The sequence below is a fragment of the Zootoca vivipara genome, chromosome 16 (assembly GCF_965207765.1).
Source record: "Zootoca vivipara chromosome 16, rZooViv2.hap1.1, whole genome shotgun sequence".
NCBI lineage: Eukaryota > Metazoa > Chordata > Lepidosauria > Squamata > Lacertidae > Zootoca > Zootoca vivipara.
Genome location: NC_142599.1, coordinates 41558103 through 41585132, shown reverse-complemented (window position 1 = coordinate 41585132; position 27030 = coordinate 41558103). Strand labels below are relative to the sequence as shown.

Below are 27030 nucleotides of genomic sequence, written 5' to 3'. Positions count from 1 at the left end.
GCCCTCTTCCAAGATGGCGCCTTTTGGTGTCTTGGCGTCGCGTCGCTAAGCAACGCGAGGCCTCTTTGCCGCCTCTCCTGAAATGGCAGCTAGGGAGGACAGGAAATGACGGCGAGTAGGGGCGGGCGAAAGCCCCTCCCATACGTCACTTCCTGCGAGGGGCTGCTGTGCCTGTCTCTCTTTTTTCCTTCATGGCGTTTCCTGGGTGAGGCTCCCCCTTTGGGGTGTTTCTGAGGGGGGGGGGGAAGCGTGGGAGCAGAGGTTGTGGGGTGTCAGGGGAGGTGGGACACGGGGCGCTCCTTCTGGGGGTCCTTCATCCACCTTCAGAATCACAGAGTTGGAGGGGATCCGTGAGGTCCTCTAGTCCAACCCCTGCATTAATACTGGAAGCTACGGCTGCTGCTTCCATTATCCAGGGCAGTTTGAATTTCCGTCTCGAAAAGAATGAAAGCAAGTAACAGTCGCAAGAATAAAGGGTGGGTCTTGGAAACACGTCTCGTGGGGTGGGGGTGGTGGAAGGTGCCAGGGGCGCCTCTGTGGTGAGGGGATTCCCCAGCTGGGAGTGCCACCAGGGTGGTAAACCCAAAACTTGCAGAGGATGGCCAACCCTCTGCCCACCTGAACACCCAAGAAGGGAATGTAGGGAAGGAGGAGTTTCTTCAGATATTCGGGAGCCTAAGTGAATGGCGAATTGCACTGGCAAACAAACTGACAAGCTGTATTTTAAAAAGAGGAGTTGAATATGTTCTTAAGGGTTTTTGTGAAAATTGCATGAGGAGGGGTAGATCCTTGAGCTTCTTGGAGAGGAAGGTGGCAGTCTTTAAAGGAACTATGAAGTAGAGGGGAACCCAGGCAGGAATCTGGACGCTGTGTTTTGAACAGCTTTCTGAGTCTTCTTCAAGGGCAGCTTCAAATAGGAAACACTGTAATAATCCCATGGGATGCAGAGTGTGGGCTGTGACTGGCAAACAAGCTGGAGCTAGAAATGGGCACTCTTGAGTCACCGAGGCCACCTGAGCCTCAAGTGACACTCTTGGATCCAGGAGTAACCCTAGTTGAAGGATAAGCTTGAGTCTGTCCTAGCAAGCCTCATCCACGCTTGATCAGGGAACATCTTTCTTTTCTCCAGACAGGGTGTCAATTTTATAACTGAGTAATGCATTTGCTTTGCAGGATTTTCTAGCTGCTGTAATTTGGACAAACTGAACACGGCAGGAGAAAAGGGGATTCCTTCTGATCTCTTGGAAGTTTCCTGAGAGTACAGATGGATGAGCGAGCCTCAGCTGGCCCTGAAGGAGGAAGAGGGCACGGCATCAAAACTGGGAGCAGTGGGGGATTCTGGAAAAACTCCGTGCAGAAGATCCTGGGTGAGGAGGACACCCTCCGCTCAGAGGTGCAGAGCCAGCAGTTCAGGCGGTTCTGCTACCAGGAGGCCAAAGGACTCCGAGAGGTTTGCAGCCAACTCTACCACTTTGACCGTCAATGGCTAAAGCCAGAAAGGCATACGAAAGCTCAGATGTTGGACCTGGTGATCATGGAGCAGTTCCTGGCTGTCCTTCCAGCGGAGATGGAGAGCTGGGTGAGGGAATGTGGAGCGGAGACCACTTCCCAGGCAGTGGCCCTGGCCGAAGGTTTCCTCCTGAGTCAGGCAGAGGAGAGAAAGCAGGCAGAGCAGCAGGTGAGAGACTTTCCTCTGGATACTCTCAAGGGGCTCCAAACAGGAGAGAGAGGTCCCCAAATTCTGTACTCATGGCCCATCTTTACAGGAAGGAATCCAAGGAGTGTTATATGATACCCCTAACATTTTTTCATTTGCTGTTCCTTTTCTAATCCTTCACCCCATTTTCTGTTTGGACTTTCTGTTGAGATTTCTGCATTGCAGGAGGGTGGACTAGCTAACCCCATTCTATGATTCTGTGATTTCAGGGAAAGGATCTGTTTGCAGGAATGGGTTCAGGTGTCTCTGAGGCAGAGGGGGCTCGGTTGGACACCAAAGAGAGGCCACTGGGTAAGGAGGAATGAGGTTTGTCTCTGTTTGGTCACATTCCGTGGGTTCTGAAACTTATCTGTGAGTTCTTTGAATCGTTTGGGGGAAGACAATTGAAGCCAAGAGCCCCAAGGAGGAGAGATGTATATTTCATTGATTGAATTTATATACCACTCTATACCCAGAGGTCTCAGGGTGATTTACAATATGTACACAACTGAGCTACCAAATGGGTACAAATGTCTAAATGCACTCAGCAAGTGAGGCTTGTTCTAAGGCCCATCTGTAGTAAGAGATGCTCTGCTAGACCTAACCTTTGTCTCCTGCAGGTGACAGAAAGACTTTGGCAAAACCTCACCCATCTTTTCATTGTGTCAGAGGGGAAGTGGTGGCTGTGGAAGTGGATCAGGTAGGGAGAAGGAGCCGTGTGGGTCAAGAGGCGGAGGGGTGGGGCAGCCAGGAGGCCTCTGGCCCCCAATGAGTCTCACTCCTGCTCCACTTTGCTTCTGTCAAAGCTGCCCTTCACAAAAGCTAGAAAGGTCATTCAGGAAGGTTTCTGTGCTGAGAATAAGGAACAGCTGCCTCACCTCAGCTAACCTTCTGAATGTCTCTCCGTTGTTGCTGTTTTCTTTATAAACTTGTTATTGAATGCTAAAATGGACTTCTAAGCAGTTGACAAACCATGAAAAGCAGTGGCCAGGATTTGCCTAACCTGCCCCATCAGTTTCACAGCAGACTTTCGCCCCGCTCTCCTCTCCCTTCCCATGTCCTCATTTGCCACTTGAAGTTTGCTTTAGGGCATCAGGAGGGTCCCCCCAAGAACAGCGCCCAGGGAGACGACCGAGGGGATCCTTCTTTGTGGTAGACTGGAATGCTTTGCACAAGCAGAATGACACAAGGACCACAATGTTGACCTCTGCCCGTTTGAACCATGAGTAATACCCATCATTAAACGACACAAGAGAAGACTTCATTTGATACATTAAAATAAGCATCCATAATTAAAATGTGCAGGAAAGCAATCCCTTAAAAGTAACAAACAGGCAGAAAACCACAGAGCAAAGAGCAGTAGACCATCTTTATGCTGTCTGAGTGGAGGGCATTTCCTTTTCTCTTTTAGGGTTCAGTGTGCTTTGAAGACGTTGCCGTTTCTTTCACAGACGAGGAGTGGGCATTGCTGGATCCTGACCAGAGAGCTCTGCATAAGGAAGTCATGGTGGAGAATCGTGGGATCATGGACTCTCTCAGTAAGGCTCACTGTTGGATCAGAGCAGGCATCCCCAAACTTCGGCCCTCCAGATGTTTTGGACTACAATTCCCATCATCCCTGACCACTGGTCCTGTTAGCTAGGGATCATGGGAGTTATAGGCCACAACATCTGGAGGGCTGCAGTTTGGGGATACCTGGATCAGAGTATCTGTTTTGAAATTCAGTGCATCTCTCTCTGTGACATACCTTTACATGGAGCTCAACAGCACCAGCTCCTGCCTCTGGGATTCTAGCACTCCCCATGCTATCTCCTGTTTGGTCTTTGAATATTCTTTCTCCAGTTGTTATTATTACTGTCATGCACTTCCTTTCTATACCACTGTATATTTTAAAGAAAAGAATCTCAAAGCTACATTAACCTACATTAAAGTCAGCTAAAACAATCCAAAGCAAAACTTTACAGAGGAAAGTCACATAGCAATGATCAGCCTAGTCTGAACTCAAGGCCTTTTAAAATATAGGATTCAGAGTTGTTAGGCTAGCGGATACAGATTCTATTAGGTTTTCGTTCTGCTTCTGTCCGTTTTTGGTAGGCTAAGGAGAATACTGAGCCTGGAGATGTAGTGGATCCCATGATTGAGCCAAACAAAATCATCTTCCATTCGCATTTCTCAATCATTGGGGGTTTCCTGAGGATCTAATCTGTTTTTCTCATCGTTGCAGGTGGTGAAATGTTAGAAGTCCACATAATGGAGAAGGTACATAAATATTTGGGGTGCGGAGAGAGCTTCTGTCAGAAGGTCCATCTCACTTCCCAGGAAAGAACTCATAGAGGAGAGAAACAATATCCGTGCTTGGCATGTGGAAAGAGCTTCAGTCACAGAGCCAACCTTGCAACCCATAAAAGAATTCATACCGGGGAGAAACCATTTCAATGCCCGGAGTGCGGAAAGAGCTTCAGCCAGAGCGCCCATCTCACTACCCACCAAAGAACTCACAGCGGAGTGAACCCATACATGTGTTTGGAATGTGGAGAGAGTTTCAGATACAGACGCACTCTCACTTCCCATCAAAGAGTTCACACAGAGGAGAAACCGCACCAGTGCTTGGAATGCGGAAGGAGCTTCGCCTGGAAGAAATGGCTCACTTCCCACCAAAGAATTCATAAGGGGGAGAAACCCCACCAGTGTCTAGAGTGTGGGAAGAGCTTCAGCGAGAGCACCTCTCTCACTTCCCACCAGAGAACTCACAGCGGGGAGAAACCCTATTGTTGCCTGGCATGCGGAAAGAGCTTCAGTCACAGAGCCAACCTTGCAGCCCATCAGAGGATTCACACCGGGGAGAAACCGTTTCAGTGCCAAGAGTGTGGAAAGAGCTTCAGCCAGAGCACCCATCTCACCACCCATCAAAGAACCCACAGCGGAGAGAAGCCATACCTGTGCTTGGAGTGTGGAAAGAGCTTCAGTCACAGGCACACTCTCACTTTCCACCAAAGAATTCACAGCGGGGAGAAACCATACTCCTGCTTTGATTGTGGCAAGCGCTTCAGTCGTAGCGACAATCTCGCAGCCCATCAACGAACTCACAGTGGGGGGAAGCCATAGGAGTGGCTGTGTACATATTTAAATGTATGAGACTTTAATTAAATTGTAGGTGTGTGAGGATTGCAACAATGTTCTTGTCCTTCGACGAGCCAGCAAAGAAGTCATCCTCCTCTGTCAGAACCATGGAGTGCACCAATAACTCGGTGCCTAACAATTCTTCACATTGCAGACCTAGATCTTCAAAGTGCAATTTGGATTACTTTTTTCATGTTGCATCGGGGAAGAGGGTCACAAGCGGTTTGGCAACACTGGTGAGGTCATTGTCAACCAGTGCCATCCAATTGCATTTCCAGAGGTGCTCTGGTCAGGAGAGAGAAAGGGAGAGTTTTAGGCAAATGCCCCTTTTACTCCTCTCCCAGGAGAGAAGAGGGATCGATACACTCAAAATACTCCTGGTTTTGCACCTGAACGAAGATGCACGTGTAGAATTACAGAATCACAGAACTGTGGAGGTGGAAGGGGCTCCCAGAAGCATCTAGTCTACCCCCTGGCTGCAGTGCAGGAATCACAGCTAAATTAGGAGTGGACTGACCACGTCGCCATCCATTAAAACAACACACACTTTAAAATCTTATTTCTTTTTATTGTTATTGAATGACTTTGTTCTAAACAGAAGAAATAACATAGCTCCTTCTCTCTCTCTCTCTTACCCCCTCCCCCCAATGGACCTTTTCTTTTTAGTGCAAAGTCTTCGGTGGATACAAATCTTCATATTTATGAAGTACAGTACGTAATTATGTCAGGCACAAAATAAAGTCTCTTTCTTTGACAACAACAACAACAACAAAATCAAGTTAACACGAAACTCAATTCCGTTATCAAGAAGCATTTGGCCTGTTTGACCACCTTCAGCCCCACAAACACCCAGCCATCAATAGTTGAGAAATTAATGCCATGGTTTACTTGAGTTGCCAGCCAGCCAGCACTAAAGATCCCCCTTTTTTCTAGGGGTTGAGATTCTTTTAATAAATGCTTAGTTAAACATTCCCACAGCCTTTTCTTGCTAATAGGAAAATGGCAAATAGGGTTATTATTATTATTATTTTGGTAAATATTCTACTCTGAAAGGGTGCTATTATACGCATTTATTTTTTTCTGGCATTTCTACTCCACGTGGTTGTCTCCCTCCTTGTTTAATCCTCACAACAACCCTGTGAGGTAGGTGAGGCCGAGAGAAACTGGGACTGGCTTCCAAGGTTACACCCAGTCAGTTTCATGGCCCATTGTGGGGATTCGAACCCTGGTCTCTCCCAGCTCCTTGTCCTGCACTCACTACAGTACCACCGGCTCTCAAATGGGGGCTTAATCCTGTAAACAGATGGCTGAGGTATCACAACCAGGTCATTGGCAACAGGTTTTTTAATTGATCAGATTTCCCCCTGAAAAGGAAAATCCAAATTAATGTGTGTTTGGGGATATGAGTTGGCATTTTGATGGCATTGCCATATGGACCCTGCAAAAAAACAAAGCTGATCCCATTATTAAAATCCTTCTGGGAGCATCCCCTGGCTACATTCTATATCCCACCAATGACCAATTGTGGTGGGAATCCATTGTGCCTGAATTAATCAGATTCTTGCAATCATATATACAGTATGTGTGTGTGTATCTCTCTCACACACACACACACTCCACCACAGTTCACTTACTGGGTAATCGTGGAACTGATGGATTCTCAATGGTGGATTCTCACATTTTGACGACGGAGGAAATGCAATGTATTTTAAAGACAAAGAACTCGGGCTCAATCATTGGCCCTTGATCCAGGTCACTTCTTGAAGCGTTATCTGAACTTGGGGCAAGTCCATACGACAGCGTCTCTACATAACAGCTTATCAGACAGATGGACCTTTTGTTTTGTGGCCAGGAAAACATGCGATGGGAGATGGAGTGGCATGACCCCACATACGACACAAATCCCTGTGTGGTTGCATCGCTGCACCGAAAGGATGAGTCAAAAATAACTGCATGATGGTGCTGGGGTGACACTTCCTGGCAAAACAAAAGCTCATACCTATGACAAACTTAGTTGGTCTCTAAGGTGCTACTGGAAGGAATTTTTCTATTTTATTTTGTTTCGACGGCAGACCAACACGGCTACCTACCTGTAACCAGAGCAGAGGGAGAGTGATTCCTCATTCAAACCACAGCACTCGCTCCCAATGTAACTATGGAATTTCATCCGTGGGTCACCGGGCCAGCTCTGCTCCGAGACAGGGTGGGGCAGACGCCTTGGGCAACAGAGCTTTGCGGGCCGGAGGTAAGAAGGCATCGTTTTCCATGCTGGCCTGTATCTATCACATGGAATCACAGAAGGGACCCGGAGGGTCATTCAGTCCAACCCGCTGCGATGCAGGAATCGCAGTGTTCAGTTCACCATGGAGGAATTACATAATCTATGTAATTAATTGATGACATTGTTATTCCACCCTGTTTGTATCAATGCAAGAAAAAGTAATGTGAACTGGGAAGGGCATCATCTACATAAATGTTTGTGGAGTGAAAGCAACAAAGAATCTCAATCGTATTTGCCAGATTGATTTTTGTTCTGGACATAAGGGAATGTTTTCATTGGGATTCTCCAACATCACCCATTGGAGAGCCAAATTGGGTGTGGGTGTGGGTGTGCCACACAGCCATGATTTGCAGCCCCTAAGCTAGGCTGCGGGAGGCAGTGCAAGACAGGAGTGCCTGGCGTGCTATGGTTCATGGGGTCACGAAGAGTCTGACACGACTAAACGACTAAACAACAACCAAGCTAGGCTGCCCTCCTCGGTGTGACCCCTTGCCAGCATTTAAGAAAGGGTCAACTGCCCTTGGCTTTTGTTCATGGAATCACAGAATGGTAAGAGTTGGAAGGAACACCAAATGACATCTAGTCTAACCCCCTGTAATGCAGAATTGATGGAATCGCCCTTTGCTCAAGACAGCAAAACATTTTGGGCCAGCTTTGGTTAGTTCCCCAATTTAAATAAGCTCCCACCCACCCTACTCCCATTGCAGAAATATCAGTGACTCATTTCAGAGAATGGAGTGGAAATTTCCACACTGGGCACAGTAGAATTTAGGAAGGAACGAACGAAAGGAAAAATGCCTGGAACATCTTGGATTTGCTTCCTCCTTCCATTTTTCTTTTTGGCTCCCATAGCAATTTTTGAATCCAACTTATTTCAGACAAAGTGCAAAATAGCTCCATGACACACACTGTCTCTCTTTTACAAATAACTATATATATCTCATTTATATAAATAGATTTATATATTTCAATAGATACTTTCTTTCTACGAAGAGGAAGTGACTCCCTCTATTGTGATGTGTGTAACAACCGTTTTAGAATTCGTTCCTGTAAGAAACCATCTTAGGCCCATGACGATCCGACTCCTAAAAAAAAGAGCCAATAGCCGTCCCCCAACTCCACCCCCCCCCAACCCACAATGCTATTTGATCTAGCCAGAAGTAGCTGTTTGGGACAGTTTCTGCACAGCTGTGGGTCTCCCCCCCCCCCACCCCAACTTCAGACAGCATTGGAGGCCTCTTGGAGATAAAAAAAAAAACATTGGCCTCCTACCTCATATCCTCAAATTCCAGCTCCTTCCTTTCTGCTGGAAGGCTCCTATCAGCTGCAATGACAACAAAGACCTGACCGGCCACAGAAAAGCAAACTGGGTCTCATCCTCCCCAGAATATCTTCTTCCACTTTACTCTGGTGATGAGGTTCTTCCTGGGTTCACGAGTCTTAGGATTGACCTTTGCCTCTGAGTCTGCTTCCAGACGGGCACACATTTTTGGGTGGGAATCGATCACATATTGGGAAATTCCAGTTGCTCAATTAGAGTTCTTGTATGACCAACCCGCTTCCCCAAAAGATCAGGCTTTTTCACAGGAAGGAAAGTGACGAGGAAATGCATGGAGAGTGCAGGATGACATTTGCTGTGATGCAACGGCATCTGACCTCCCTGCAAACAGATCAGGATGAGTGCTCCAAAAACAGGGTTGTGCAGAAGCGAGCTAACTCCACAGAACTTTTTGGAAATTTGCTGTCAGTTCCGTTCGCTGGGAGATTCGCCCTGCACTTAAAATATGCAAAAGCACTTGAGAGCTGCATTCTGATGGATCTGTGTTAAAAGCCCATTTTGCGAGTGTGTTAGTTTTTACAAAGATGCCACGCCTGTGGGGCAGGTCTTTCAATAGGGACTATCTGTCTGTCAGACCAATCTTCAGATTGGTCCCATCACAGACAAACAATACTGGCCTCGTTCCTTTTCAAAAAGCCAGATTCATCTCAAAGTCCTTTCTCCGCTCATTTGGGAAATGCCACAGATGGGAGGTCAAAGACGATAAATACGTTCTCCACAAGGTCTTTTTTCTTACTCAGCTCCGAAGTTCAGCATTTTTGATGTTGAGAATTTACAGTAATACCGTAATAACAAGTACAGCAGGTCTGTTGTGATCAGAGGTTCACCTGTTGCTTTAAGGAGCAGGATTCAGGAGACAGAAACACCTGTGTTCTTTTCAGACTCTACCTGCATTCTGCTTGGTGTTTTCAACATATGCAGCCTAGGCTGTTGGGTAGCTAAAGTCATCGATCCTTCTTTAGTCCAGGGATTGGAAACTCTAGCATTGAAAAACAAGGATCATGACAGCACATCCCAGTTAATAAACAGGACATGCCTCTCCACTGAAGCACAACTTTATGAACGGACAGACATCCAGGTTCCAATTCTTACAAAGCTTTCAAACGAAATCTGCTTGTCCTCCCTTTCCACCTCCGTATTTAAGATCAGGGAGGATGTGTTTTTAATCTTTAAAAAAGTGGGTAGGTGGGTGTGCTTTATACTGGAGTCATCAGACCTCCAGGTTGGAGGTCACACGATAATTCTTAAGGTACTGCTTTGTCATACGACACCTGTGCATTAAATATCAAGGGTGCTGGGGTGTGTTTCAAAACTTCGAAGGGCTGCTTCTGAATTAGAAATCGTTGAGGTGTGGTGGATTTGTTGAATGCAGATTGCCAGGCATACCTGCTGTGAATGTGTTTTCCAGCTTCATCTGAGGTATCCCGTGGTGACCACAACAGAATATTCATTTGCACAGTTTGCACTAGTAGGATTTATACCCTCCATTTCACAGAGGCTGGTGCGGTGGGGCACTCCCAGTGCTCTGTCCAAATCTTTGTGTTTCCCTTTCTCATGCATCCATCAATATCTTTCAGGTTAGGCTGGCATTAAAAGCTAATCTTTGTGGTAAGAGTTTCCAAGGCAAAAAGAAAGAAAACTCAGTATAGTTATATTTTAAAAAGCATTCAACACAATAGTGTTGCTGGTACGTGTGCCTCTGCCTCCTATTAAAAACCATGACCTGGTGGTCCCCTGAACAATGACAGCACAATTATTTGTATTTAAGAAAGAAACACAATTAAAAATATATATACTTCCAGCAGTTGGTCAAAACCACGGAGGAGACCTTGAATTCTGGTGCTAACTGTGAGCTGCTGTGTCGAGGGGAGCGGACCTTCGCGTTCCTTTAGCAGATTCCTAAAGAGAAGAACAGATTGTTCATCCTGCAGTTTGAGAGAGAGAAAATGCAGCCACAGAAACCAAGGGTGTGAAGGAAGTCTGGAAGCTAATGAAGACACTTGGATGCAATACTCGTATAACGCAGGCCTCACAAGTCCTCTGAGGGAATCAAACGTTGCTGATCCGGACGCTCAAGGGGGTCCCTTCCCTCTCTGCTTTCTCCCGAAAGGATTCCTCTAGCTTCAGTTTCTCGGGGTCCCCGTACCGCACCGTCTCATGAAGGCAGCAAGGGGGTGCCACTTTGATCACCTGCTCAAAGAGGCTGAAGTCAGCCACATATTTCCCGCTGGCCGAGAGGGAGATGACTGGGGTGAACTCGTAGCCCCAGAGGATCTCCTCAGGGAGGTAGGAGGTCCGGACTTGGCACGTGGCACTGGTGGACTCCACAGTGCCGCTGAGGATGACCACCAGCTCAAAGTCTCCTTCCCCGGTGCGCAAGGCCATGTCCCGGAAGGGGCTGCTCTCGTTCACTACATGGTAGAAGGTCAGGGGCAGGATGAGGAAGGGGCTGTCGGAGGATGTGTCCACCTGGAAGTCCACATTGACCTGGTTGAGCCGGATGTTCTCTCCTTCCTTGGTGAGGTAGGTCTGGAGGAGTTTGCCGGTCACTTGGCACCCAATGAGGAGGCTCTTCCTCATGTTGGCCACCCGGATCATCAAGCAGGTCTTGCCATCGTGTTGGGCCACCACGGCGTTCTGGCTGAACTTAATGGTCTCTGCCCTCTTCTTGGGGCGGGCGATCTTGGCCAGGAAGGTGCCCGTGATGAAGATCTCCATGATAGTGGTGAGGACCAGCTGGCTGATGAGCAGAACAATGGCCAACGGGCACTCCTCGCTGATGTAGCGGAAGCCGTAGCCGATGGTGGTCTGGGACTCCAGGGAGAAGAGGAAGGCCCCGGTGAGGGTGTGGACTTGCATGACGCAAGGGGTGTGGTTGGAGGGAGGGTCAAATTCCAGGAGGTCCCCATGCAGCACGGCTACCAGGTACCAGATCACCCCAAAGATGAACCACGTCCCGGCAAAGGAAGCGGAGAAGAGGAGCAGCTTGTAGCGCCACTGCATGTCGATGAAGGTCGTCCACAGGTCCTTCAAGTAGAGGAACCTCTTGTCCGCAATGTGCTCCATGCGGACATTGCTCCGCCCATCCTTAGTCATGACCCGCCTCTTGCGCAGGGTGGAGCCGATCAGGGGGCGGCTGTCGGTCTGCGTCGTCTGGCTGTAGTACACCTTGGTGGACGACGTCATCTGGCCAGTGGCGGGGGGGGGGGAGAGGAGAAAAGGAAAAGAGGACGGGGTGAGATGGGAGAACTGACACAATAACATATAAAGAGCCCATTCAGGCCAGAATCCTGTTCTCACGGTGGGCAGGTACCCATAAGAACTTAAGAATCTAGGTAGACTTCCTCTACACCTGGAAGCTCCATGAGAAGATAAGAAGAGTCTGGACGCTGGGTCAGGCCCAAGGGCGCCCATCTAGTCCAACATCCCTTTCTTTCCATGGTCATTCAGATGCCTATTATGGGAAACTCACAAACATGATTTGCACACAAGAGCCCTCTTCCCTCCTGTGGTTTTCAGCGACTGGGAAGCATTGCGGCCTCCAGCTATGGAGGTGAAGCATAGACCTCCTGGCTAGTAGCCATTAACAGCCTTCGGGAATGTGCCTCATCCTCTTTTAAAGCCATCTAGGTTGGTGGCTGTCACTGCCTCCAGCGGGAGGGAGTTCCAAAGTTTAGCTCTGCATTGCCTGAAGATATCGTTCCCCATAGGGGAGTCAAGCTAAGAAGGAATGAATCATTTTTTCAGTGTGCATTATCAGTCCTATGGCAGATTAGATGGTTTAAAAAGAGGATTAGACAAATTCAAGGAGGAGGAGGAGGAGGAGGAGGCTCCCAATGACTATGCTATAATAATTTTAAGGTCTTAGATGTCTAATAAACGTTCATAAATGTACCAAGCAAACACGTACATAAATATATAAACCACATGTCTGAAACCCCAGAAAAAGTCCTGAAACCAATTTGTCCCTCCCAAATTGACCTCAAATATTTCTCTGCAAGGTCGAAGGAAAATGGAAAAGCCTCCCCATTGTCTTTTCGTTCACAAATCCTGTCTTAAGGGTATGTCTGTGTATAGGGTGAATAGGGTGAGCCTGTGACCTGGCTCAGGAACTAAGTATTTATCATTACAAAAAGACTGGCCATGCTCCCCACGTAATCCAATCAAGTGACCATTAACAGGTAACCTGCCAGACAGGAGATAAACAACGCACTTAGATTTCTCTTGTAGACCGCCCCTTCTGTGATGTATGTATGATGTATGCAGGGGTGGTCTTGAGCTCCAGGGCAGGGAATTTCAAAATGTCTATATAAGGGCAGGCACATCTTTGTTCTGGGTCCTCCTCCTTTCTCCTGCCTGTAAGGGGGCACCCTGTTACAACAGGTAGGTAGCCTTGTTGGTCTGCCGTAGTCAAAACAAAATAAAAAAATTCCTTCCAGTAGCACCTTAGAGACCAGCTAAGTTGAATTGCAACTTATTACCGAACTTAAAACCATGGAGAGACCTGGTCTGAATAGAGACATTGGATTCTTATCTCAATATACACGATAAAGCTATTTTTAGCCATCTCACTCCTTGCTTTTTCCTGTAAGACCAATTGCAGAGCCATCTCACTCCTTGCTTTTTCCTGTAAGACCAATTGCAGTTGTTAACAGTCGTCCACAGGTTTACCACCCCTATCAGCCAATCACCCATTCCCACCACCCTTCTGAGTAATACCCCTCCCCCTCCTGAGTAATACACCCTCTGACTATACATAAGGGTCTGGTGACTTCTGTTTCAGTGTATCTGAAGAAGTGTGCATGCATACCTATGACAAACTTAGTTGGTCTCTAAGGTGCTACTGGTGTTGTGTCGTGGGTTTCTTAATAGTAGTCATTCAGTGACAACATCTTCATGATAACAGCTCTTTATTTAAGGCAACAAGACAAGACTGACTCTGAGGACAGGAAAGCTACATTTATAGGGACAGGGGACTAGCTAGAAAGGGATACATTTTGGAGGGAACAATATCAGGCAATCACAGTGCTGCCTTTTGGAGGGAACCAATAAGATAGAGGATCCAAATACAGCAGCTTAAATGAACCAATAGTAGCTGAACCAAAAGGCAGTTACTTTACCCTAAAGCACATACAGACAATAGTAATGCAGATATAAAATCCTTTGACTCAATACACAACACACACACACACCCCCGCACCATGTTGACACTATGTACAAAATCTTTCAAGTGCTGCGGTGGTCTCCGAATCCTGCTGGATCGCCTGACCACCGGTGTAGCATCCCTAGGCCTATCCGTGGTCAGGCTTCCCTCTCCAGCAACTCCCGGTACTTCAGCGGGTACTGTTTCACTAGTCAATTCCCTAGACCAGGGCCCCCAAACTACGGCCCCCGGGCCGGATGCGGCCCAATCGGCCTCCCAATCCGGCCCGCGACGACCCCCGCCGCCCGCTGCCGCCGCCCGCTCTTACGGTGCGCGGCACGGCGACGATCAGAAAAATCGGCAAAAAATCGCCGAAAATCCATTTTGCGCATGCGTATGGGCCTCTCCCGACCCAGAAGAGGTCATTTCCGATGCACTTCTGGGTCGGGGGAGGCCCATACGCATGCGCACAAGCGATTTTCGGCGATTTCCCCCCCCGCCCGTGTGCGTGTGCGCATGCGCACGGGCGCGCACTCCCCCGCCCTCCGGCCCGCTGCGCGCGCACTTCCCTACCCTCCGGCCCGCTGCGCGGTCGGCGCGGCGGGCACCGGCCCACTGCGCGGTAAGTCTGGGGACCCCTGCCCTAGACTCACTAGTTATCACCGGGTCCGGTCCACCTGTGGTGGTCTCAGCTTCCTGACTCTCTGAGTCCTCCACCTCCCGTAGCCCTGGGCCTACCTGGCTTGGCGGTGGTGACTCACTGATTGCAGGCGGAGTTGTTTGTGACTCCTCCCCACCAGCGTTAACCCTGCTAGGAGCCCGGCGCCTCAGCTGGTCAATGTGGCGGCGCATGACTCTGCCATCCTCTAACGTGATGAAATATGACACTGGCCCGCTGGGCCGAGTGACCACCCCCGGCACCCAAGCTGGCCCCGTGGCATAGTTCCAGACCCAAACTAAGTCCTCTGAGGTCAAGTATCGGGTTCTGTCGCCCTCAGCGGCCGGCAGCTCTCTTGTTGAGCGAGCGGGCACCTTGTCGGGGTGGACGATGTCCAGGATTGTAACTAACCTCCCCATTAATAGTTCTGCCGGTGACTTGCCCGTAGATACACATGGTGTCGTGTGCTGCAGGAACAACATCCTCGCAATGCGGGCAGGCCAATCACCTTCCAGCAGACGCGCTATAGATCCCTTGGCACCATCCGTTCAGCTTGCCCGTTCGAGGACGGGTGGAAGGGCGCTGAGGTTACACCTCTAATGAAGTTATCGACCAGGAATGCCCTGAACTCTTGGGACACAAAGGCAGCCCCATTGTCCGACACCATGGTCTCAGGTAACCCATGAGTCGCGAACAATTTGCGGAGAACCCTGATTACGGCGGCTGAAGACATGTTAGGCACGAGCGAGACCTCTAGCCACTTTGAGTAGGCATCCACTACGATCAGGAACACCTTCCCCTGAAATGGACCCGCAAAATCAACATGGAGGCGACTCCAAGGGGCCCTGGCCCGCTCCCACCAATGCACTGGTGCCCTGGGCACTTCTGGGCGTACCTCCTGGCAAGCCTGACAGGTGCGTACCCATTGTTCGATGTCCTGATCCATGCCAGGCCACCACACATAGCACCTGGCTAAGGATTTCATCCGTACCATGCCAGGATGTCCCATGTGTAGCGTGTCCAACACCCCGTTCCGTAGAGGGCCTGGAATGACTACCCTATCACCCCACAGAATGCAACCCTTGTGGAGTGACAGCTCGTGTTGTCTCGCCGTGAAGGGTCTAAATTTCTCTTCCTGTGTCCCCCTGGGCCATCCACTCCCCACCCAAACAAGAACACGGGCGAGGACAGGATCCTTCTTCGATCTGGCAGCAATTTCGGTGGCTGTCACGGGTGGTCCGGGAAGCGTTTCCATCATCATGATGTGCTCGGCTGGGGCTGGGTCGTCGTCATCTGCTCCGGGAAGGGGCAGACGGCTTAGTGCATCCGCGTGGCACAACATCTTACCCTTCACATGGCATAGTTCGTATTGGAACCCATTCAAAAAGATGGACCATCGGAGCATGCGTGGGGACAAAATCTGAGGAGTTTGTTTATGCGGGCTGAACAGGCCCAACAAGGGCTTGTGGTCCGTTTGGATTGTGAAGGGTCAGCCATACACGTAGTCATGGAACTTCTTAATTCCCGTGACTATAGCTAGTGCCTCCTTATCAATCTGGGCATAGTTGCGCTCCGTGGGGCTCAATGTTCTTGAATAGAAAGAGATTGGTCGCTCCGACCCGTCCGCCTCCCTGTGACTCAGGACAGCCCCCAACCCATACTGTGAGGCATCACACGCCAGCACCAATGGCTTAGCTGCGTCGTAGTGGGCAAGTGTGCTACCCTTGGACAGCATTCCCCGCAGTGCATCAACAGCTCTCTGTTGTGGTTGTCCCCAACGCCAAACACTCTTCTTTTGTAACAGCCTATGCAATGGTTCGGCTATCGACGCCTTGTGTGGCACGAAGGCGTGATAGAAGTTTATGAGACCCAAAAAGGACTGCAGTTCAGCCTTGTTACGTGGTGTAGGTGCCTCGGCAATAGCCTTAATCTTAGCCTCCATGGGTTGGATACCTGCAGCATCAATTCTGTACCCCAAGAAGTCCACAGCGGCCACCCCGAAGCTGCATTTCTCTTTCTTTAGTTTCAGGCCTACTTCCCTGAATTTGCAAAGAACTTCCCGGATGCGTCCCAGTAGCTCTTGAGGGTCTTTCCCCGCAATTAACACATCATCAAAATATGGAAGTACCCCCGGCAAGCCCCTTAACAGGCGCTCCATTAGACCTTGAAATATGCCAGGCGCCATGCAAACCCCAAACTGTAGCCTATTCACCTTGAAGGCGCCCTTGTGAGTCACAATTGTCTGAATTTCTGCGGACGACGGAGTCACCGGAAGCTGCTGGTATGCCTGTGCCAAGTCAATTTTTGCAAACAGCTTCCCCCCAGCCAGCTTTGCCAATAGTTGGGACACTACCAGAATAGGGTAAGAGTTTCCCCTAATAGCCTTATTTATCGTACATTTGTAATCCGCACAAATTCGTATCTCTCCATTAGCCTTCAGGGGTGTTACGATGGGGGTTTCCCATCTGGCAGAGTCCACTGGGGAGAGCACTCCTTGCTGTACAAGCTTATCTAGTTCGGCCTCTATTTTAGGCTGCAATGCAAACGGTACCCGTCGAGGTTTGAGCCGGATTGGCGCGACCCCTGGATCCAGTTCTAGGTCAATTGGGGGCCCTTTATAGCACCCCAGCTCCCCATTGAATAGTGTTCCAAATTCCTTGTATAGGGTGACAAATGTCTCTGGAACTACCTGGACTGCATGGAGCCCTGAGATTCCCAGACCCAGAGCTGGAAACCAGTCCATGCCCAGCAGACTAGTGCGCTTCCCTTTGGCGATCACTAGCTTTAATGCAGCTCTCCTATCGCGGAACTGCACGTCAACAGTGCACATACCCAGAATGTCTATACGGCCGGCAGAATAGGACTGCAAAGTAGCTGGAAATGGCTCCAACACGGGAAACTTACCCCTAGGAAACAACGCTCTGGCTGTGTCATCAGAAACTATGGAGAATCCAGATCCAGAATCCACCTCCATGTTACACGGCCTCCCTTCGATCAAGACTCCCACTGACGGTTTCCCTTGCGTGGGGAACTGGACAGTTTTGCCATTGATTTTTGTGAGGTAATTGCAGTTATCGAGTAGGTGGGTTGTTGTGGACATCCGACTCCCTGATTTCGTAGGCCCAGATGTGTCGGTGGCACCCGACCTGCAGACCCTTGCTATGTGCCCTGTTTTCCCACAAGCTCGGCACGTCGCCTCTCGGAACCGGCAATTCCTTCTCTCATGCGTTCCGCCACAGCCAGGACATGCCGCCCGACGGTCTTTGTGTGCTGTGCCCTCCTGTCGCACCATCTCTATTCTCCGCACCGGACTTTGGTTAGGACTAGCTTCCTGGTCGTCCACAGTGTGGGTTGTCTCGCCTGCCCCCTTTGTGGCTCGCTGGTCCTGATTTTGCTCTTCTCTCTCAGCATTTTCTGTTGCAATTGCCTCTTGGAGTGCCGTGGCGAGATCCATTTCTTGTTTTGCCGCAATCCGCCTGCGGCCCTTGCTGCTGCGAAGGCCGCACACGAACCGGTCTAGCAGTGCTTCTTCAAGGTTCGCAAACTTGCAGTGTCTTGCCAGCTTCCTTAATTCGGTGAGAAAGACTGACACCATTTCTCCAGCTAGTTGCTGCCTCTTATGAAATTCGATGCACCAGGTCATCTTAGACGCCGTAGGGTTGAGGTGCTTCGAGAGGTGATCTGTGATAGTCGCGAGTGTTGCCTCTCGGAGTGTTGTGGGGGCTAGTAACGCTCGAGCCAACTCAAAGGTCTCTGCCCCGCAGCAACTCAGGAACAACGCCTTCTTTTTATTCTCATCAGTGACCCCTTTGGCAACCACGCAGAATTCGAAATGCTCGAGGTAAGCATCCCACGCCTCAGCCGCTCCAGGTTGAAATGGTTCCATGAACCGTGACGCCGCCATTACGTCTGGTACTGAGTTGTCCTGTCAGTCACAGGGAGTCTTGTCCACTGAGATCAGGACTCTGAGGTCAGGAGTCTGGTACTCCGCCCCTCAGATGGCCTGACATCCCATCCTCATCGCCAATATGTTGTGTCGTGGGTTTCTTAATAGTAGTCATTCAGTGACAACATCTTCATGATAACAGCTCTTTATTTAAGGCAACAAGACAAGACTGACTCTGAGGACAGGAAAGCTACATTTATAGGGACAGGGGACTAGCTAGAAAGGGATACATTTTGGAGGGAACAATATCAGGCAATCACAGTGCTGCCTTTTGGAGGGAACCAATAAGACAGAGGATCCAAATACAGCAGCTTAAATGAACCAATAGTAGCTGAACCAAAAGGCAGTTACTTTACCCTAAAGCACATACAGACAATAGTAATGCAGATATAAAATCCTTTGACTCAATACACAACAACTGGAAGGCATTGTTTGTTTGTTTGTTTCGCCTGTTGAAACAGTTCAATAAAGATCAGGCTTACTAGCTGCTTTGCTTCTCAATATTCTCTGGTTGGCCTCTGTTATTTTCTCCTACCGATGGAGAGCCTACAAAGGACTCTATAAGGGCAGATTTTGTTTACAACAACTACTAACGCTGAGGGCTCAGCTCTGCCTCTGGATTCTGGCTGCTGGGAGTGGGAAGAGTGTGGTTGCTCTCTGGGCCTGCTTGTTATTTTAGAGGTGTTCATTGGGAGGCTTAAGCAACTTAATTTTACCGAAAGCTTTTAAAAGTGGGGTGATACTGCTTTAAATGCATGATGCATACAGGGCCTACATTTAAAGCAGCCCCCGACCACTTTGAACACACACGTCTTCCCCCAAAGCATCCTGGGAGTTATAGTTTCTTAAGTGTTATGAGAGCTGTTGGGGGAGATCCTCTCTTCCTCACCCCAGAAACACAATTCCCAGAATGGCCTCACCACCAGTCTCTTCTCAGGGAAATCTGCAAATCACAGACCTTACAGGAAATCCTAACAACTCTCAGCACCCATAACAAACTGCAGCCCCCAGGGGGCTTTGGGGGTGAAGAGTTTTAGCTTTTCAGAGGGGGGAAAGGCTGCTTTAAACATGGAAGATGGAGCAAGCTTGTTTTCTGCAGTGGTGTAGCAAGGGGTGCATTGGGGGCGGGCCGCCCCAGGTGCCACCCTGGAAGGAAGTGACACTCGGCATGCTCCCCGCACCCTGGAGCAGCGGCGCCAGCAAACCGCGATGTAGGCACATGCACACTACACCACGGTTTGCCAGCAGTGCCACTCCAGTGCCGCACTGTATGGATGGTGCTGGGATCCTCCGCTCGCGGCTGCAGCCGCAAATGGAGGATACCGCCACCATCTGTACGGCGCAGGAGCAGCAGCGCCAGCAAACTGCAACTTAGCGTGTATGTACGGCGTCGCTACGGCATGACGACCCGCCCCCAGATGCACTTGCTGCTCCGGGTGCCGGAGTGGCTTCCTCCGCCACTGGTTTTCTGCTTCCCCAGACGGGAGGACCCGAACCCATGTCTTCAGAGGCCAAGGAAGGAGACCCCCACTCAACACTGGCATGAACTTTCTGTGGATAAGAGCTGTTTTCAGACCCCCTAGGAAGGGGCTGGGCTCTCCCTCCTTGGAGCTTTTTAAAAGTTCAAGAGGCGTCCGCCAGGGATTCCTGGACTGTGATCCCTGCATTTCAGGGGGCTGGACTCAGGGCCGGATCTACGTTTGATGAGGCCCTCAGCTACTGAAGGTAATGGGGCCCTTTATAGGCACAGCTGTCCTTTGTCAACAACAAATTGTTGCTGTTTTTTTTTTGTATTTTGGAAATGTACACCCAGGTGTTTTTTTCCTTTAATTATTTTTGGGGGGCCCAAGAGAGTGGGAGCCTAAGCTACAGCTTGTTTAGCTTATACGTAAATCCGGCACTGGTTGGACTAGATGACTCTTGGCGGGGGTGGGGGTCCCTTCTATGATTCTATGGGTGGCGGGACCATCAATAGCACTCTCCCCTTTGCGTCAGCAGGTGGCGCCATAAAACTGGGTACGCAGCGGCTGCCTATTTTTCACTTGCTCTTATGCAACCTCGAGCAAAAGGCTGGTGGCGATGGTCTTTCTGGGTAGCGGCTGCGCACATCTTTCCAAAAGCCCCCCCCCCTTTCCCATCTGCTGCAATGTTTTCTCGAGGCGATGCTGTGCAAACTCTGGTGGGCAGGAGCCCCCCTGGCAGCTGATCACATAAGGTCACAACAGCCCTGCAGCTGATTTCATAGAATCATAGAGTTGGAAGAGACCACAAGGGCCATCCAGTCCAACCCCCTCCAAACACCATCAAAGCATTCTTGACATATGCCTGTCAAGCCTCTGCTTAAAGACCTCCAAAGAAGGAGACTCCACCGCACTCCTTGGTAGCAAGGGCAGCTGCTTCAGGCTGAACTAGACAACTGCTCCACCTGGCCCAGGGTTGTCTGCACTGACTGGCAGCAGCGGTTTTCGGGTTTCAGGCAGGGAGTGTCCCCCCTCACCTGGAAATATTGCCGGGGATTGAAGCTTTGAAGATTCTAGTCCTCATGAAGGGCTGATTTAAATGAGAACATCGGAAGCTGCCTTTTAATATTTACATACATACATACATACATACATACAAGGCTGGATTGTTGCTGTTGCTGTTTTAATCCTCAAAGTAGTTTATACTGCTTTGTCTACACGGACTGGCACCCACTCTCCGGCATTTCAGAAGAGGGCTTTCCCCAGCCCTATCCGGAAACGCCAGGGAAGGAACCTGGGACCTTCTGCATGCAAAGCAGGCACTCTGCTTCTGGACTGCAGAGCTCCCCTTAAAAATAAAGGGGCTAGTCCTCATGGCACTGGATGAAGGGCTAACCTGAATGAGAAGGCAAGAGGCTGGCTCATTCTGAAGAGAACGACGCCAGGGGACTGTTCTCCAAACAGGAACTATCGTTTGTCTGCTTGTTTAGTTTGATCAAAGCAAAAATGCCCCCCCCCCCCCGGCCACCACCTTCTTGGTTTTGAGTGTCTGAGCCCAGCCTGTTTCTGTCTCTTGATTCTGGGAAGAGCACAGCCATGAGAGCCCCTGGGAGTCTTCCCACCAGCAAGATGGGACTGGGGCAGCTGGGCTGTGGGCCTCATAACCAGTATGCCCAGTTTAAAGCCGTGCACGTTGGTTGCCCTCCATGTCTCCTGAGGGAGAGAGTTCCGCAGTTTAACTCCCACTGATGCTGGCAAAGCATTGCGGGGGGGGGTGGACTAGATGACCCCGGGGTCTCTCACCACTTCTATGATTCTATGCTTCTTCTCCTGAAATGGCCTGGCGCTTTTTGACAAAAGCACAAACATCTGTGAAGTCAGCCACAGTCCCATCTGATACAGAGTGACATCTGTCCCTCGGCCTGATCCTACACCCTCCCTTTCAGAGGAGACAACACCCCCATCTCTCTCTCTCTCTCTCTGCCCCGCTGGCCTCTCGTTCTGCCAGACTCAGCTTCCCTTTCATAACATCCGCCTCGCATTCAATTTTTCACACATGGCTGAGATGGCTCCACTGGAGGCTGTCAGGATCAGCCCCCTGCAGCTGGAACAGCACCTCGACAGAGCACCAAAACCAGCATTTGGGGTGGGGGTGGGGAGAAGTTTCTCAGCCTGGCAGAGCCCCCTCTCTACTCACCCCCTGGCATCCAAGCGCCACACTTTGAACCTGGACAGTGAAAAGTCTTTCCCTTGTAGCACTAGGACTTGTGGGTGTCCCATGAAGCTGAATGCTGGAAGATTCAGGACAGATAAATGAAAGTCCCCGAGGAACTCTCTCCCACTGGAGGCAGCGATGGCTGCCAACCTGGATGGCTATAAAAGAGGATGAGACAAATTCATGGAAGAGGAGAGGGCTATTGAGGGCTCCTAACCACGATAGCTTTGCTCTGCATTCCCTCCACAGTCAGAGGCAGCCATGCTTCTGAATACCAGGTGCTGGAAACCACAGGAGGGGAGAGTTGAACTTGTGTTCGAGTCCTGCTTATGGATTTCCCTTTTAGGGCATCTGGTTGGCCCTGTGAGAACAGGAGGCTGGACTAAATGGAGCCTCCTGGTCCAGAGGCAGTCTATCTGGATTCCTAGGATCTTAGGGGCCTTTGGCCACTGTGAGAAGAGGAGGCAGGACTAGAGGGGCTTGGCCTGATCCAGGCAAACCCATGTTCATCAGATGGAAGAATGAACTTCACTGTGACGGTGAAATTAGATGCTGCATTTCCCTTTGTTTCCGGAATGTTTTGATTTGTCTGAGAATGCTTTTGCTTTGCCTTGCCACCCTGAGGGGTGGCAGGGTATTATGGCAGTGTTGCCTAAGGGTTAGAGTGTCTGAATAGGACCTGGGAGACCAGGGTTTGAATTCCAGCTCAGTCATGAAGCTCATTCAGGAGACCTTGGGCCAGTCACTGTCTCTTGGTCTAACCCACCTCACAGGGATGTTGAGGGGATTAAATGAAGATGGGACAAACCATGTTTCCCCCCTTGAGTTCTTTGGAGGAAAAGATGGGATAGAAATGCATAATAATAGGATAGAAATGCATAATAATAATAATAGTAATGCAGTAAAACAAAGAAGAAGACCCCCCCCCATGAAAATGGAATTGATTTCACTTTAATTGAGATTTCTGCATTGCAGGGGGTTGGACTAGAGGACCTTTGGGAGTCCCTTCCGACTCTACAGTTCTATGAGTCTATGAGTCTAGATTCTGAACAGGCAGATATTTATCTCCCTCTCTGTTTCTGTCTGTTTCCTTCCTTCCCTCTCATCGCTCCTTCCGGCCTCTGACACATTCTGCATCTGAGGGAGGATGAATGCAACCCCCCCCCCATGAACACTGGCCAAAAGGAGAGTCAGGAGGAGAGTGAGAAGCCATGGCAAGCCAGGCTCTGCCACCTCACAGGCCCAGAGCACTGCTGGTGGTGCCGGCCCTGATGATGGGCATTCTGTGATCACTGCCTCTCCTCCTCCTGTTGGGTTTAGTGCACAGCTTAATAAATTAAAGGGGGAAATGAAAGCGGCCAAGAGACAAACCCTTGTGTGTTTCCGACTGAGTCACTCTGCTCATTCCCCAGCATCTCTCTCACCCCCTCCCCTTTAACCTCATTCCCTGCAAACAGAAAACATCCCCCCCCTTTTCCAACTCGGAAAACAAGAAAGGCCCTTTTCATCTTGGCATCTCAACTGTTTGGAAACATCCCATGGAAACCAAGCGCTTAGATGGCTCCTCCCCAGTTGCCAGGCCTCTGTGTGGAGCTTTCTCTGGGGAGAAAGAGGATTGGGGGGGTGCATTGTTCCTCCTTCACCCCCCCCACCAATAAAAAAAATCCCCTGCCCCCTCTTCCCGAGGAACCTGCCCATCTCCCTCTGCAAAAAAGAGCAGAGCCTCGATGTTCCAGGTTCCCTGGCATGAAAGGTTTCCTATTGGCTAGGTTGGGGACACTGCCAAGCTCCCCAGGGGGCGCCCCAAGGATAAATCTCCCTTTTGTCGGGGAGGAAGGGGAAGCTGCAATGGGTCCAAGGGATGGTCACAGTCCTCAGAGCCCAAACAGAGGTGTGGGGTGAGTTTCCGAGCGCCGACTTCCATTGTCTCCCTTGGCGACGGCAGTGGGGTTTTCTGAGGCCTTGGGCTGAGTCATCCAAAATGGCGGAGGGCCGAAAGTGTCCCTCGGAGGGAAACCTCTATTTCCTTTCAAGGCTTGCCCTCCAGCTCCCGGTCCCACCTTCCAAGAAGAGCATTGAACTGGCAGGCAAGAACACCGTCGCCAAAGTCCCCTCTCCTTCGCCATCACCTTTGGAAATCTTGGCTGATGCTCGGCCTCCAAGGAGATGTCTTCACCTTGGCTGGAAAAATGTTGAGGTCAACATCCTCTCCCTACCTCCCCAAAGTCCAAAGTGGGACTGGAAGGAGGTCAAGGCCATAGGCTCCCAGAATTGTAGGGCTGGAAGGGACCCCAAGGGTCATCCAGCTCAACCCCAAACAATGCAGGAAGGTGGTCACCCAACTGCTGCTTAAAAACCTCCAAGGAAGGAGAGTCTTCCCAGGGAGTCCATTCCGCTGTGAAAGAGCCAGGAGAGTAAATAAGGGCAGAGAGGAGATGGAGTTCATGGCCCAGAGGAGCGAAAGAGGAGTAGAGGAAGCTGCTTCAGGCTGACCAGGAACCCATCTAGCATGCACTGACTGGCAGCAGCTCTCCAGGGTTTCAGAAACAGGATATTCCCAGCTCTACCTGGGAATAGGTTTCGATATGTGTTGGAAGCCAGGCAGATGGATGGATGGTGATGATGGTGGTGGTGGTGGTGATTATTATTTATTATTATTACTGCTACCACTCTTAGATGTTGGGGATTGAATCCGACACCTCCCACTGAGCCCTTTAAACGAAGGCAAGTTTCTAGTCCTCCTGATCATGAAGAAAGGGCTGGCTTTCTCAGTTAAGCCATTGGTCTTTCTAGCTTAGGACTGTCTACTCTACATCCCTGACTCGAACCCTCCGCTACAACCTCACTAGCGCAGCTGCCGCTGCTCCCAAACTGGTTTGTCTTTTATCTAACTTTCAGTTCGCTGGCGCATCCTCTAAGAGGCTGAGACTTTGAGCCATTTCTCAGGAGGGGGGTTGAGGGGGCAATGCCAGCCTTCTGGCCACGGGACTGCTCCTCCCCCCCCCCGCCTCCTCTTCCATCGCTTATCTGAAACCTGAGTTGACCATCTGCCTTGGCAGCAGGCGGACAGGAGATCTGTTCCTGTAGCCTCGTGCCTGGGACAATCTCCAAGCAAATGTTTTTTAAGGAGGAGATTTTTAAGAGTTCCAAAAGAGGGGGGGAGTGTGTATTTGGCACTGGCACCTGCCTCCCTTTGGGGCCAGGAGAGGGAATTCTGAAAATGGAAGTATCCAATGGTATTTATGAGACTTGGGGGACCCTGTCATGGTAGCTTTTCCTCCATGGATGGAAGAGCCAGGCCTTGGGGTGGGGTGGTAAATCTTAATCTGAGCTGGGACTCAATCCTGGAAGAGGGTTTAGCCCAGGGATGCTTTAAGAATCATAGAATTGTAGAGTGGGAAGGGAACACGAGGGTCATCTAGTCCAACCTCCTGCAATGCAGGCATCTTTCACCCAACGTGGGGCTCGAACCCATGACCCTGAGATTAAGAGTCTCAATCTCTACCAACTGAGGTGTCCCTCAGGACATAAGAAGAGCCTGCTGGATCAGGCCAATAGCCCATGATGTCCAACTCCAACATCCTGTCATCACAGTGGCCAAAGGCCCCCATGGAGCTAGATAGACTGCCTCTGGACCTGGAGGTTCCATAGGCACATCAGAAAAACCCACTGGATCAGGCCAATGGCCCCTAGAGAGAAGCATCCTGTTCTCACAGCGACCAACCAGATGCCTGTGGGAAACCCTGCAGGAGGGAGTTCTACAGTCCCAAACGCTGCAACCTTTGAGCTATAATAACTTTTTTACTTTTGGTATATTGACTGTAATTATCAGATGGATTGAAAATAATGGACAAAAGTACCTCTGAGCATGCACAAAGTACCTTGCCCTAGAGGGACCTCTCCAGGTGTCTTTTTAAATTCTGCCTTCATAATTATTTGTGCCCATGTTGGGATTAGGAGGGTTGCCCACAGTCCCACTTTCAATACTGCTTTGGACCTGAAAAGATTTTGGGTCCGACGTCATGCTTTGTTTCTGATTGGTGTATAGCTAGGGCCTTTTCCCCCCCAGGTGGAGCTCAGTTCTGACACCTCTCAGTTGGGTGCCATGGCCATTCTAGGAGAGCAAGGGAGAAGTTCATGGTGAGCTCCAGCACCTCTTTTTCTAGAAAAATAGCACTGTGCATATCTCATAACTTCCTACTGAAATAATGTGACTTTTCACATGGCAGATGTACTATATGTAAAAGAAAGGAATTCCTTCCGACTCTTCAATTTTATGATTCTTTGATTCACACAGCACTAGGGGAACTCCTCCTGCAGGGAGGCAGGGAGGGCAACCAATCTGGATGGCATTTCCAAGCACAATTTGAAGTGTTGGTGCTGACCTTTAAAGCCCTAAACGGCCTCAGTCCAGTATACCTGAAGGAGCGTCTCCACCCCGGACACCTAGGTCCCTCTCCCAAGGGCCTTCTGGCGGTTCCCTCACTGCGAGAAGTGAGGTTACAGGGAACCAGGCAGAGGGCCTTCTCGGTAGTGGCGCCCACCCTGTCCCTCCCACCAGATGTCAAAGAGAAAAACATCTGCCAGACTTTTAGAAGACATCTGAAGGCAGCCCTGTTTAGGGAAGCTTTTAATGTTTAACAGACCAATGTATTTTAATATTTTGTTGGAAGCCGCCCAGAGTGGCTGGTGAAACCCAGCCAGATGGGTGGGGTATAAATAATAAATGGTTGTTATTATTATTATGAATGCCAGTGGCTGGAAATGGCAGGAGGGGAGAGTTGGCAATAGTGTGTTAATGCTGGGTAGGCATTGCAGAGTGACTGTTTAAGACCATTCCTGGCTCCTCCTCTTTGCCTAGAGGCTGCTGTGAAGGAGGCAAGGGGTGGGGGCTGCCAAGGAAGAGTCTAGTCCGGCGTCCAAGGAGCACACCAGCAGCAGGCGATGTGTTCCTTGGAGGCTGGGTCTGCTGCCCCTGTGGATCCTGCCATGCAAGGCAGTTTCCTCCTCTTCCCTAATGGGTGGGCCGGCCCTCCCAGACTCCCTCCTGATCAGTTGGAAGAGAGAGGCTGCCTCCTTTTGCATATCTCCTGCGGCCCTACAGAGGTCTCCGGTGGACCCCAACTCCTGGATTCGGGAGCCCTGGGTGCCCCAAGTTCTGATTCCAGAATG

The 27030-nt window shown here is 50.0% G+C and overlaps 2 protein-coding genes across 3 annotated transcripts in view; one reads left to right on the top strand and one right to left on the bottom strand.

Annotated features, from left to right (window-relative positions):
* Positions 1–117: 117 nt before the first annotated feature.
* Positions 118–7314, top strand: LOC118076448 (uncharacterized). 2 transcript variants are annotated; one of them, XM_035099214.3, is made up of 6 exons: positions 118–205; positions 1174–1678; positions 1927–2008; positions 2317–2396; positions 3108–3234; positions 3921–7314. In XM_035099214.3, exons 2-6 carry the CDS (start codon positions 1265–1267, stop codon positions 4799–4801), a joined length of 1584 nt encoding a protein of 527 aa, XP_034955105.1. In that variant the 5' UTR covers positions 118–205; positions 1174–1264; the 3' UTR covers positions 4802–7314. The 2 variants fall into 2 exon arrangements, with proteins under 2 accessions (XP_034955105.1, XP_034955107.1); XM_035099216.3 differs by having other exon boundaries at positions 168–476.
* A 1280-nt stretch (positions 7315–8594) lies between these two features.
* KCNJ10 (potassium inwardly rectifying channel subfamily J member 10) overlaps positions 8595–27030 on the bottom strand; it is a 28381-nt gene continuing 9945 nt past the window's right edge. Inside the window, exon 2 of the mRNA XM_035099423.3 lies at positions 8595–11622. Coding sequence (XP_034955314.1) covers positions 10486–11622 — 1137 coding nt within the window. The 3' untranslated portion in view covers positions 8595–10485. The remainder of the gene's footprint in view (positions 11623–27030) is intronic.